The 12,129-nt window shown below is 39.1% G+C and overlaps 1 protein-coding gene and 1 long non-coding RNA gene across 3 annotated transcripts in view; one reads left to right on the top strand and one right to left on the bottom strand.

The window, feature by feature from the left end:
* Nucleotides 1-12,129, bottom strand: part of LOC144615400 (leucine-rich repeat-containing protein 37A2-like) — a 44,455-nt gene that overhangs the window by 28,533 nt on the left and 3,793 nt on the right. For both annotated transcript variants that reach the window (XM_081794781.1, XM_081794780.1), the window contains exons 3-5: nucleotides 7,149-7,220; nucleotides 2,994-3,065; nucleotides 2,197-2,277 (exon numbers count right to left, since the gene is read on the bottom strand). In XM_081794781.1, the coding sequence (XP_081650907.1) occupies nucleotides 2,197-2,277; nucleotides 2,994-3,065; nucleotides 7,149-7,220 (225 nt within the window). The remainder of the gene's footprint in view (nucleotides 1-2,196; nucleotides 2,278-2,993; nucleotides 3,066-7,148; nucleotides 7,221-12,129) is intronic.
* On the top strand, nucleotides 1,228-8,696 carry LOC144615403 (uncharacterized). Its single transcript, XR_014137170.1, has 3 exons — nucleotides 1,228-1,507; nucleotides 2,199-2,253; nucleotides 6,539-8,696. It is a non-coding gene; the product is annotated as an uncharacterized LOC144615403 (long non-coding RNA).

Here is a 12,129-nt window from a genome sequence, read left to right as displayed (position 1 = left end):
TAGCTCGAATAAAGGCTCTTTTGCTTTTACATCGGACTCGGCTCCCTGGCGGTATTTGGGGATCACGAATTCTGGGCATAACACACATGACATGAGTATTAATTTATTCTCAATACCAGCTAGCTCTGGTTCTTTAATTACCTTTTTCTGTCATGTAAGATTGATGAGGGAGCATGAGGCAAGTTGAGGGCAAGATACAAGTTAGCACATGCCCCTGCCCCAGGTGGGATATGTGTGATTCTGGCTGCTCGAGGACAAAGGAAAGGAAAGAAAACAAATGGTTAACTGATAAGAGATCTCAGTCGGGCAAGATAGGAGTTTCCATCAGTTTACAAATATCTTAGTAAATTACAAGAAAAAGGCAATCTTATCAATAGCCTAATCGCCAGAAACCTACAGAATCAGCTTCCTGGAGACCCCACATCACCCCTCCATAGTGATATGGGGAACAAAGGCAAGAAGGAAATCTCAGGTAAAATTAAATTTCCTTATAACCTGCAGCCTATTGACAGATACTTGAGGCAGGCAAATAAAATATTTCTCCAGGAACTCCCTACTGTCTTAATGCTTTGCTAGACGGAAAAACAACCTTAGCTTGACAATAGCAAGGCCTCTGGTATCTTAGGAGTCCTCTTTCACATATCACAGTCCCTCTGGAGACTTCCCTTTTGACTTGACCTCCCAATTCCATAGCATATAACCTGTCACTCTTCACAACCCCAGCGCAGTTCTTTCTGCCCACGGTCCTGTCCCTGTGCTTTAATAAAATCACCTTTTTGCACCAAAGACATGTTCAAGAATTCTTTCTTGGCCGTCGGCTCCCGACTCCCCACCATCTCCCCAAAACTTCATCAAGATGAACGTGGAAACTCAACACAAGCAAGTTGTTGCCTTTTCCACAACAAATCTTTTCTATTCCACAACCATCCCCTACTTTGTCACCCCCTAGCTCGTTACCCTGCTGCACTGATGCCAGCATGGCTCACATACGTTTTCCCATCAACGGCCATCTTTTTCTCCTTCCAGTATGAAAGATTCTTGGGGACAGTCCCTGTGTATTCTTTGTACCCCCAGTACTTAGTACACTGTCGACATAGAGTGCGCGTGGCACTGAGTGTTTTTCAATGAATTCATTCATTGTTATCAACGGATTCCACCCTATTTTGTCCTGTATTGCCTACCTAACTATGAAATTCAGATTCTTGGAAGAGACTCTCGGTGTTATAAGATGCTTAGTAGAGGTGGTGAGTTTTAAGACATTATATTGACACCACTAAAACCTCTTGGTGGAGAAACTCAATGAGCCCGTTCTCTGGCATGCCGGCAAAACAAAAAACTGACCCTCAGTATTCTTTCCCCAAGTTAGGCATCAGCAAATTAATGAGAGGAGAGAGGAGGCCCCTGCTCTTGGGCACCCGCAGGAACTTACTCCAGCTCCGGACACACCGTAAACACTTTCATCTAACGGAAGATAAGTTGTGAAATCGGATTTCTGAACCACAAGACAGTAAGACAGTCTTTTCCAGCGTCTGCTTTAGAGGAGGGTCTTCAACCTTGAGTCTAAAAATCCCCCTCAGGCCACTGAACATGTCCAGTATGATTTGCTTTTTTACAGAGAAATCACAGAATTTTCCGGCTGAAAGGGAATAACATACTTCTTAATTGAAGAGTGGTCAGGAAAGAAAACACATGGAGAGCAGTGCCCTGTGGCAGGCATTCAGGAGTTCTTTCTGCTTTCCTGATGGCTCAAGAAGCACCCACACCTTTTGCTGCCTGGAAAACTCTGTGCTAAACTTAGTTCTTTGAAGTTCTCTTTTGCATAGGAAACTTGCACATGAGCAGGAATCAAAGTTAAATTCAAAAGTGGATTTCAAGGACCATGCACACCTTGGGGAAGCATCACTGTCACGAATTCCCATGATAATACTGACTTGGGTGTTACTTGCTTGGGGCTTTCATTGCCCACACAAAGCTGGGTACGAGGGAGGGCAGAGAGTGCCATTTAGGAGTTAAGACAAGTCTCTTGGCCTCTTTGTACCTTAGTTTCCTCATTTGAAAAAAAAAAAATGGATTTTAAGACCTACTTTCCAGAATTCATACTGGGTTTATTAACACACACCTAACCAATCACTGTATGATATTTTTACATGTAGTTTTTTTTTTTTTTTACATGTATTCATTTTCTATTTCACTTACAGCTTGTGTAAAAACGGCATTCCATGCCAGGCCTGAAATGTTCCAAAGCTCAGTTCGGTGAGTAAATTGCAACCAAGATTTCTACACACACACACACACACACAAAAACAAGACAAACAAAGAGAAAAAAAAGATATTCTTTCAGAATATTTATCCTTTGGCAGTGATTCTAATTTATAGATAATGAAACATAACCACAATACTCTCTCCATACACTAAAGAAATCTCACTAGGAAAGATACTTGCCTTTTTAAAAAAATATTTGCATGAAAGATTTATACTTTCATGTTTATACATGTGGTGCATTAGATACAAATCAGTAAATGCTCAATAAATACTTGTGTTAAGTAAGTATTTTTTTCTAGAGAAGTAAGTTTATTTCTCTAGAAAAATGTTTCACAACTTTAGCACTGTTGAGATTTATGGTTGGATAATCTTTGTTATGGGGGGGGGGGGTGCTGCCCTGTGAACTGTAGGGTGTGACAGCAGCCCTGGCCTCCACCCACTAGATGCCAGGAGCACATCTACAGTCTGACAATCAAAAATGTCTCCAGACACTACCAAGTGTCACCTGGATGCAAAATCACCCTGGCAGAGAACTGCTGCTCTAGAACGATTCACTCTGATCTCTATAATAACTCTCACACCAAACTTTGCCACAGACAAAAAAGATTTGCTACATAATTTTAGTAGCTTTCGACTAATAAAGGTTCATTCATTCCAAATGAATAACAAAGAGGTTTACAATTAAGTTTAATACAAATTCCAAATATAATGAAATTATATTTGTAACTTACATAAACTTCAAAAAAGGTAGTGATTCAAATGTACGTCTTTCAATAGATTGTATTTTATTGCAGGATAAATCTCTAGGAAAAGGAAAAGGAAAATATTGCCTCAATTAGCTATAAGATATCTAATTAGTAGGATGGTAGTATTGAATAAGTAGCTTTTGGCTAAACTCTGAGTATTAGGAATTGTTAATTGAACCTTCCAGAGCCCCTAACCCTGTCCTCACCTTTCTTAAGAGTCTCACCTTTGTGATCTTCATACATAAAATATACAACTATAGATCTTGATAGATCTTGGAAGTAATGTTTCCTGAGAGCAGAAGAATTGATTAAATGACTTTTTGTGGCCTCATCAATTTCTAAATTATGAGCTCAAAGTTGTGATCGCCACATATAATTTCTTTTTTTTTTTTTTTTTCAACGTTTATTTATTTTTGGGACAGAGAGAGACAGAGCATGAACGGGGGAGGGACAGAGAGAGAGGGAGACACAGAATCGGAAACAGGCTCCAGGCTCCGAGCCATCAGCCCAGAGCCTGACGCGGGGCTCGAACTCACGGACCGTGAGATCGTGACCTGGCTGAAGTCGGACGCTTAACCGACTGCGCCACCCAGGCGCCCCTATAATTTCTAACATTAAAAGGGATATTCTCACATTAGCACACCTTCCTGGTTTAGTTCTACTTCTTGACACCAAGTCAATACCAGAAGAGGTAAAAGATACCTTTTCATTTAACTTGAAAAGAAGTTACTCCTCTAATCAATACCTAACTTTGAACGAACTCAGAATTATATTATCATATTAATAGAAATTTATTTTTGGTTGTACGTTGCCTAAACGGTCTATGAATTTATCAATTGCTTCAGCTGCAAGTGGGGCCAACAAAAAAACAACACGGTCCTGGATTTTTATTTGGAAACACCCATTCTTGATTATGGTTGACCCTCTTATTTCCATGGATTTCAGCCGAGTCCCTCACTTTCCACCTACATGGGTACCACCATCTTCTGACTGGCATTTTCATCTCTGGTCTCTCCCATTCTAATCTATACTGCACACAGTCACCAGATTAATTCTCCAGGAGTGGTTCTCAAATATCAGAGTCACTTGGGAACTTACTCAAGATGCAAATTCTCAGCTCTACTCTGGACTGAGTGAATCAGGAACTGTGGAGGTGGAACCTGTGTTCTGACAAGGCCTCCCGGTGACCCTGGTGCAGTCTAAAGTTTGTCCTAGAGCACTGCTGTGATAACACGGTAGCCTGGCATATTATCCAAGGCCTTCAAAATCCTAAATCCGGCTCTAGTTTCCTACTCTACAGATACCAAAGAAATTTCTCCTGCATTTTGCCTTTCACTCACTCTATCTTGCAAGCATATTCTTCCCAAGATGTCTATCTGATGATACGTCATAGCCATTCAAGGTTCTGTTCAAACAGTATTTCTCTAGTAACTTCCCTGATCCAACTTGAAGTCTTCCCCCCCTCTTCTGTGTTCCAAAAACAACTTATACTTCTCATTGCCCAAATCCATTTCTTCCCCTCCCCCTCTCCTCCTCCTCCTTCTTCTCCTTCTTTTAATTTTTTAAAGTAGACTCCACGCCCAACCTGGGGCTTGAACTCACGACCCTGAGATCAAGAGTCGCATGCTCTACTGACTCAGCCGGTCAGGTGCCCCAATTTCTTCTTAATATAGTTATTCTGGCATTCCATTTCCTCTGGGCATAAACTCCATGAAAGTATGGACTAGTCTTGCTCATCTGCGTTGTCTACTGTGTTTAAAACTGATGCATGGACAAAGAACAAACTCAAATATTTATAAAATAAATTAACAGCTGGGTAGTGAGTAGAAGGAGCAAAACGACTGAAAAGAAATGTGGTTTTACGACTTTGTGGCTCCCTCTTCTGCACTTTGTCAGTGCTTCATCATCCATTTAGTGCTTAGGCATTATGGTTTAAGCTTCTGTTTATTTTCCCTGTGAAATCATGAGTTCCTACAAGGGTGGGAAGCCTGTCTTAACCATCTGCGTGCCTATGGTACTGGGCATAGGGCCTGTCACATTCTTTTTTAGGTTTTGATTCACATTTTTTTTGAATGAATGAATGAGAACACTTCACCTGACATGAAATAATTGGCTTACAAAGTACCTCATAGTAGAAATAATGAAAGGCCCTATCCATTGCGCAGTTTGTCTCTTTTGGTTTTCTCCAAACTGTGTTTGTAACGTTTGGAGCCCAGATGGCAGAGGTAGCCAAGAAGACCAATACAAAGTGGTTGTCCCCTAAGACTTGGAAGGTTTGATAATTTGAAGGACTATTTTTAGTGTCATATGAGATTCTTTTTACTCACTACCCTTAAGCCTTCCACATTTGCAAGAAGAATCTATTTTCTAAAGCACATCATTAATAAGGATTAATGAGGGGTGCCTGGATGGCTTAGTCGATTGAGCATCTGACTTCGTTCGGTTCAGGTCATGATCTCACTGCTCATGAATTCGAGCCCCGCATCAGGCTCTGGGCCAACAGCTCAGAGACTGAAGCCCGCTTCGGATTCTGTGTCTCCCTCTCTCTCTGTGCCTACCCTGCTCATACTCTGTCTCTCTCTCTCTCTCTCTCAAAAATAAATAAACATTAAAAAAATTTTTTAAAAAGGATTAATGAAATACACAGCTTTGCATGGCATGGACAAAGAATAAACACTGAACCTCCATAGCAAAGAACATTAGTATCTCTGTATGTCTAATGTACAGAGATATATGCAAACATTTCTTCCTTGACAATGAGGCTGGAGAGATGTTTATTCTGTAATTAGCGAAGTTAGAGGCATTTCTGATGTTTGTTTAGTGTAAACATTTCTAACTATACCACTTAACCATCATTATATTTTTAAAGATTTCATTTTTTTTAAGTAATCTCTATACCTAACATGGGGCTCTAACCTACAACCTCGAGATCAAGAGTTGCAGACTCTAATGACTGAGACAGCCACGTGCCCCTTAGCCATCATTTTTTTAATGTTTATTTATTTTTGAGAGAGACAGAGCATGAGTGGGGGAGGGGCAGAGAGAGAGGGAGACAGAATCTGAAACAGGCTCCGGGCTCTGAGCTGTCAGCACAGAGCCCGACACGGGGCTCGAACCCACAAACTGTGAGATCACGACCTGAGTCAAAGTCGGACGCCCAACCAACTGAGCCACCCAGGAGCCCCAACCCCTTAACCATCATTTTAAACATCTATTTTTATGGTGGCATAAGAATTTCCACACTGATCACAGGAATCTACTCCTGAAGCCAAGTGCACATTGTATGTTAGCTAACTTAACAATAAATGACATAAAAAATAATAATAAAAAAATAAACTAATAAAATTTCCCACACTGAAATCCTTAATCTCTTAATAATTTAATATGTACTTGGTAATACTGCTTACATAATTCACCTGCTTAGTTAAATATTTAATATTTAAATATTTAATTTAGATTAAATTATTTAAAAATTCTGGGTTAATGGCATTCAAATTAATGTAAGTGTTCTATATTTTCTTGTCTTGTAGGTGACAATTTGAGGTTAACTTCAATTCCTCTCATTTTACTAAGCCAACTTTTTCAAACCTTTTCTGTAAAGGCCAGACAGTAAATATTTTAGGCTTTGCAGGCCATATACGGTCTCTGTCACATATTCTCTGTTTCTTTCTCTTCTTTTCTCTTTTACAGCCCTTTAAGAACATGAAAATCATTCTGAACTCATAGGTTGTATCAAGACAGACCATACACAGGATTTGATCCATGGGCCATAAATAATAAATATAAATAAAAGCAGATGGTATATGAACACTTACATAACAAGGTTCATATGGGTGTCCATAATTGCTCAGACTTCATTACCCCTTTTCCTCTACAACTGAAGGGCTTTTTCCTATATCTTGTCTATAAAATTAAAAAGTTGAAAATGCATAGGAGGTATTTAATGCTAGAGATGGGCTGGGTCCCCACAGACTTACAGAGTTATAGAATTTAATAGAGAGAATTATAGAATTCCACTATAGAGAATTATAGAATTCTACTGTTAGAAGAAATTGTTGCAATTATCCAATTTGAACCCTGTATTTTTTAATAAATAATATAACTAAAAACTCATAATAAATGATGAACTGATTAACTTACAAATACTGGAGGGATAGCAGGCCTTCAAATGTGTCTTTATGTAATTCGGTCAGATAATTGTCCCTGAGAATTCTGCAAAATGAAAAGGTCATTTCTGGGTCAAAATGCAAAAATAACTACAACTATTTGCTACACAGGACCGCTAGATGTGAGAGAAACCTGGGTAATGGTGCCACCAAATACACTAATTCTTATTTAATGTAGGGATGGTGATCTCTGCTGTTTGATTCAAATCTTTTCTTCTCACATACTCCTTTGTCTCTCCCTCTCTCTCTCTCTCTCTCTCTCTCTCTCTCTCTCACACACACACACACACACACACACACACACACACACACACCCCTATCCACTCTTCACACCAAAATGTACATTTAATGCCTACTCTCTGGATCACAAAATCTCTGTTAGAACCCAGCCCTGAGTGGCAAAAACATGGACAGAACTGCCACTTCCTCCTCTCTTTTCCCAAATTTTATTGTGGAAGCCCTATTTATAACCATATCAGTGCTACAAGTAAAGCCATCTAATTTTTTTCCCCATCTAAAAAATATCTGTGAGAACTAAAAATGTGCATAAAATGCACATAACATAAATGCTCAGTTTAATAAGTATAGAGTAAATACCCGTGTAACACTATTTGTTCATTCTACTGTTGGTGGATACTAGATTTTTCTAATTTTTAGTTATTATAAACAGTGCTGCTTTGGACATTTTTCTGTTTATATCCTAGTACACATTTGCCTAAGTTTCTCCAGGATTTAACAGGGGTACAAAATTGTCTTCCTAAGAGGTTGTGCTATTTCAAGCTGGCAGATTGAAACATGCCAAGTCTCTACCAAACTCCAAACTCCACCAAAGTCCCTAAGGATGATTAGAAAAGATACAATTAGAAAATCCACAACCTTAGCTCAAAGCCAAGGGAGTAGCTCTACAAACACTCCCCACCAGAAATGCCTTGGAGCCACCTACAGGGTGATTAGCTGGGATACTGCAGTAGGACCAAGGACAGCACATCAACCCCACATCCTTCCTCCTTGGATCTGGCAGCAAAGGGTGTTTTCTTCCAGGCAGGAGCCATTGGTGTTAGAAGGGGGCAGGGTCCCAGAACCCTGGAGGAAGGGTATACACTCTGACTAGCCATTAGAAGTCACCTCCCACCTCTTCTTTAACTCTCAGGGGGACCTGTCACCAATAACAAGCCCCGTGGTTCATTTCACCTCTTCCTTAGGACCAGAAAACAGAAGCAAGTCAAATCTCAACTACAAAGATAAATTGCACTCAGGAATGACCAAATGGAGTGAGAAAGCCAATTCTATTCAGGACAGAAAATAAAAAACAAATATAACAGCTTATAGTCAATGACACAGTTAACAGAGAAAACACAAAAGGATTTGAGAATACCAACATTAATGGGGCACCTGCGTGGCTCAGTCGGTTAAGCATCCGACTTCGGCTCAGGTTGCAGTCCATGGGTTCAAGCCCTGCACTGGGCTCTGTGCTGAAGCTCAGAGCCTGGAGCCTGCTTCCGATTCTGTGTCTCCCTCTCTCTCTGCCCCTCCCCAACTTGCACTCTGTCTCTCACTCTCTCTCTCTCTCAAAACTAAACAGTATACAAAATTTAGAATGGCATCATTAATATATCCTCAGACAGAGGTAAACAGTACATCTAATAAAAAGAACCAACTCAAGATTATATGAATGAAAAGTATTATCATTAGTAAAAAACTCAGTCTATGAGCAGCAGAAACGGTCGTTGAATAAATTAGAAAACTTGAGAGATCTGGCCACTGATTTCTTACCAATACTTGAAATTCTATGTATTTATTATATTTACATATTTGTTTTTATATTATATATTTGTAAACCCCTTGACAAGTGGGATATTTGGTCAGTTTTGTTCTTGGGCTTATATCCCTGGCATGTAAAACAGTTCCTGGGACATAGGAGATGCTCCATAAATATTTGTTGAATGAATTCAGAAAGTGACAGGTATCAATTTGCAAATATACTACTTTTAATTAAAACAAATCATTCATTTATCATCATTTATGAGAATAAGTACAACTTCACAGGAAAACAAATGTCTTTCTCCACCTCCGCCCCAATTTGTGACTCAATCTTTTGAGACAAGAACCTTTTGAGAATTTCATAAAAGCTATGGAATGGACCCTTTCCCTAGAAAACTGCACTTTCTTGAATACGTGCAAAGGTGTGCATGCGATTTCAATTTGCAGACCATCCCTTTAGGGCTCAGGTCCGTGAATAGAATGGACTGAATTTGTGGGTGCCAAACTTGGATGGGAAATAGAATCACATCTCTATTTTCACAAACCTCTAACTAGAATTAGCATTTCCTTCCATTATGAATGTAGGCAACAAACCACAGATTAGTGTAGTTAATTTGGTCCCCAGCAGAAATCAGATATTTTCATATCACATATTTGGCGTGGATATCTCAAAATATCATTTATTCTCATCAGTACCTTGAAGTTATAATAGTTAGTAGGCGTACCATTATATTTTGTTATTTAATATTCTAACAGAAGCAGATTTATTGCTATATCACTAATCTTTTTAAAAAATTTTTGAAAACTCTATTTCCACATAATTTCCTTTTCCTATATATTTTAACTTATTATACATTTGAAAACATTATCCCAAGAACATAAGCTTCTGCAGATCATCAATACATATATAGAAGGGTGCCTGGGTGGCTCAGTCTGTTAAGTGTCCAACTTCAGCTCAGGTCATGATCTCACGGTTCGTGGGTTCGAGCCCCACATTGGGCTCTCTGCTGACAGATCAGAGCCTGGAGCCTGCTTCCAATTCTGTGTCTCCCTCTCTTTCTGCCCCTCCCCTGTTCATGCTCTGTCTCTCAGCAATAAATAAATGTTGAAAAAAATTTTTTTTTAAATTTGATATATAGAAAAAAAGGTTAAAAATCCTGCCCCAGGGGACTATTGACCCATAGTTAAAAACTTCTGTCTTACAAGGCATAACCCTCAAGCTGAATTAGAAATCATCAAATCTTGGGGCACCTGGGTGGCTCAGTTGCTTAAGTGTCTGACTTCGGCTCAAGTCATCATTTCACAGTTTGTGGGGTCGAGCCCCACATCAGGCTCTGTGCTGACAGCTCGGAGCCTAGAGCCTGCTTTGGACTCTGTGTCTCCCTCTCTCTCTGCCCCTTCCCTGCTCACTCACTCTCTCTCTCTCTCTCTCTCTCTCTCAAAAATAAATAAACATTTAAAAATTTTTTAAGAATCATCAAATCTTACCAGATTCATCTTCTAGTATATAAACTACCAAATACACGCTTTTCAAAAAATATTTTTTTAATTTCAGTTTATTTTTTTTAATAGGTAATATATATTTGCATGGCTCAGAATTCCAAAGGTATATAATACACAATTCAAAGTTTTTCTCCTACCCCTGTCCCTCAGCCTACCCACTCTCTCCACTCTCTCTTGTTCCTTGTGCCAAATTACTTTCATTTTTCTTACAAGTTTGGGAAATAAGATCTCCAAGTTAGATACTATCATGAGAAAATATAAACTATATATAGTATTTAAGAAATTCATAAAATTCATAAGAAAACAACTACCTTGTTCTACCATTTGTCCCTTACCAGTAAGGTTATCAGACTAAGGGGCAGGGGGGAATCTACTTTAGGGGGATCATAATCCCTACATTTAGATTACTATGACTGTTATGTCTTTTATTATTAATTCAGAAGTCATTTATGACTTATCTACCCAAGTTGAACTAATGATATGACACACAATCTGTCATGAAAAATGCCAGTCAGTTACTTTGAGTATAATATTGTTTCCAAAATTACTTGTGTCTACACTGACTTTTTCTACAAATCAATTTAAAAAAAAGATAACAACAAAATTGGCAAAGGACAGAAAATTCAGACAAGAAACACAAATGCCCAGGAAACATACAGAGATATTTAAATGTATACGTAATCAGAAAAATTCAAATTCAGAAGGGACCCATTTTATTCACCCACCAGATCAGCCAAGAAATGGAGAATATCCAAGAGTGGGAGGGTAGGAGGAAATGAATGCTGTCATGGTGTATGGATTGGTGTGTAAATTGGCACACCTTTTTTGAGGGCAATTAAAATTGTATATATCGACATCGTCTTCATCCCAACAGTTCCATTTCCAGGGATCTATTCTACAGAAATACCCACCCACGTACACAAAGATGCATGTATGAGGTGGTCCATGCAGCAATGCATGTAATAAGAAAACTGGACACAGCCTAAACATCCATCAGGAGGGGAATTACTAAATCGTAATACACTCATACTATGGAATATTATGCAGCAGCTTGCATGGATGGGGTAACCCTCTATGTACTGGAAGAAAAAAAGTCTAAGACATACCACGAAGCAAAAGAATCGAGTTGTAGGATGTTACAATTTATGTAAAAAAAAGATAAGAAACTCACACAACAAACCTATTTTGCTGTAAATATGTATGTAGGCAAATGCATGGAAAAAGGTCTGGAAGGATATATACTAAATCCAGAGTAGTGGCTATCCCAGCAGTGGGGGGATTAGAACATAAGGCAGGTGTTCACTAGATCTGTTATTTCATCAAAAAAAATTTTTTTAATGTTTATTTATTTTTGAGACAGAGAGAGAGAGGGAATGAATGAGCAGGAGAGGGGCAGAGAGAGAGGGAGACAGAATCCGAAGCAGGCTCCAGGCTCTGAGCTGTCAACACAGAGCCCAACGTGGGGCTTGAACCCACGAACCGTTGAGATTATGACCTGAGCCGAAGTTGGACACTTAACCGAATAAGCCCCCCAGGTCCCCCTGTTATTTCATTTTTATATATTGAGACTATAATCACGTATTCCTTGTATAATGGAAAATAAGTTGAAATTGATTCTAATTTTAAAGGGAACCTGCCAAATTTAATTTTTAAAATAAACACAGATGGGGCGCCTGGGTGGCTCAGTCGGT

The sequence above is a fragment of the Panthera onca genome (genome assembly GCF_046562875.1).
Source record: "Panthera onca isolate mPanOnc1 chromosome E1 unlocalized genomic scaffold, mPanOnc1 haplotype 2 h2.Chr16_ul_3, whole genome shotgun sequence".
In the NCBI taxonomy this organism is placed as follows: domain Eukaryota; kingdom Metazoa; phylum Chordata; class Mammalia; order Carnivora; family Felidae; genus Panthera; species Panthera onca.
The sequence above is the reverse complement of the archived record's forward strand: the minus strand, read 5'-3'. Positions and strand labels throughout refer to the sequence as shown.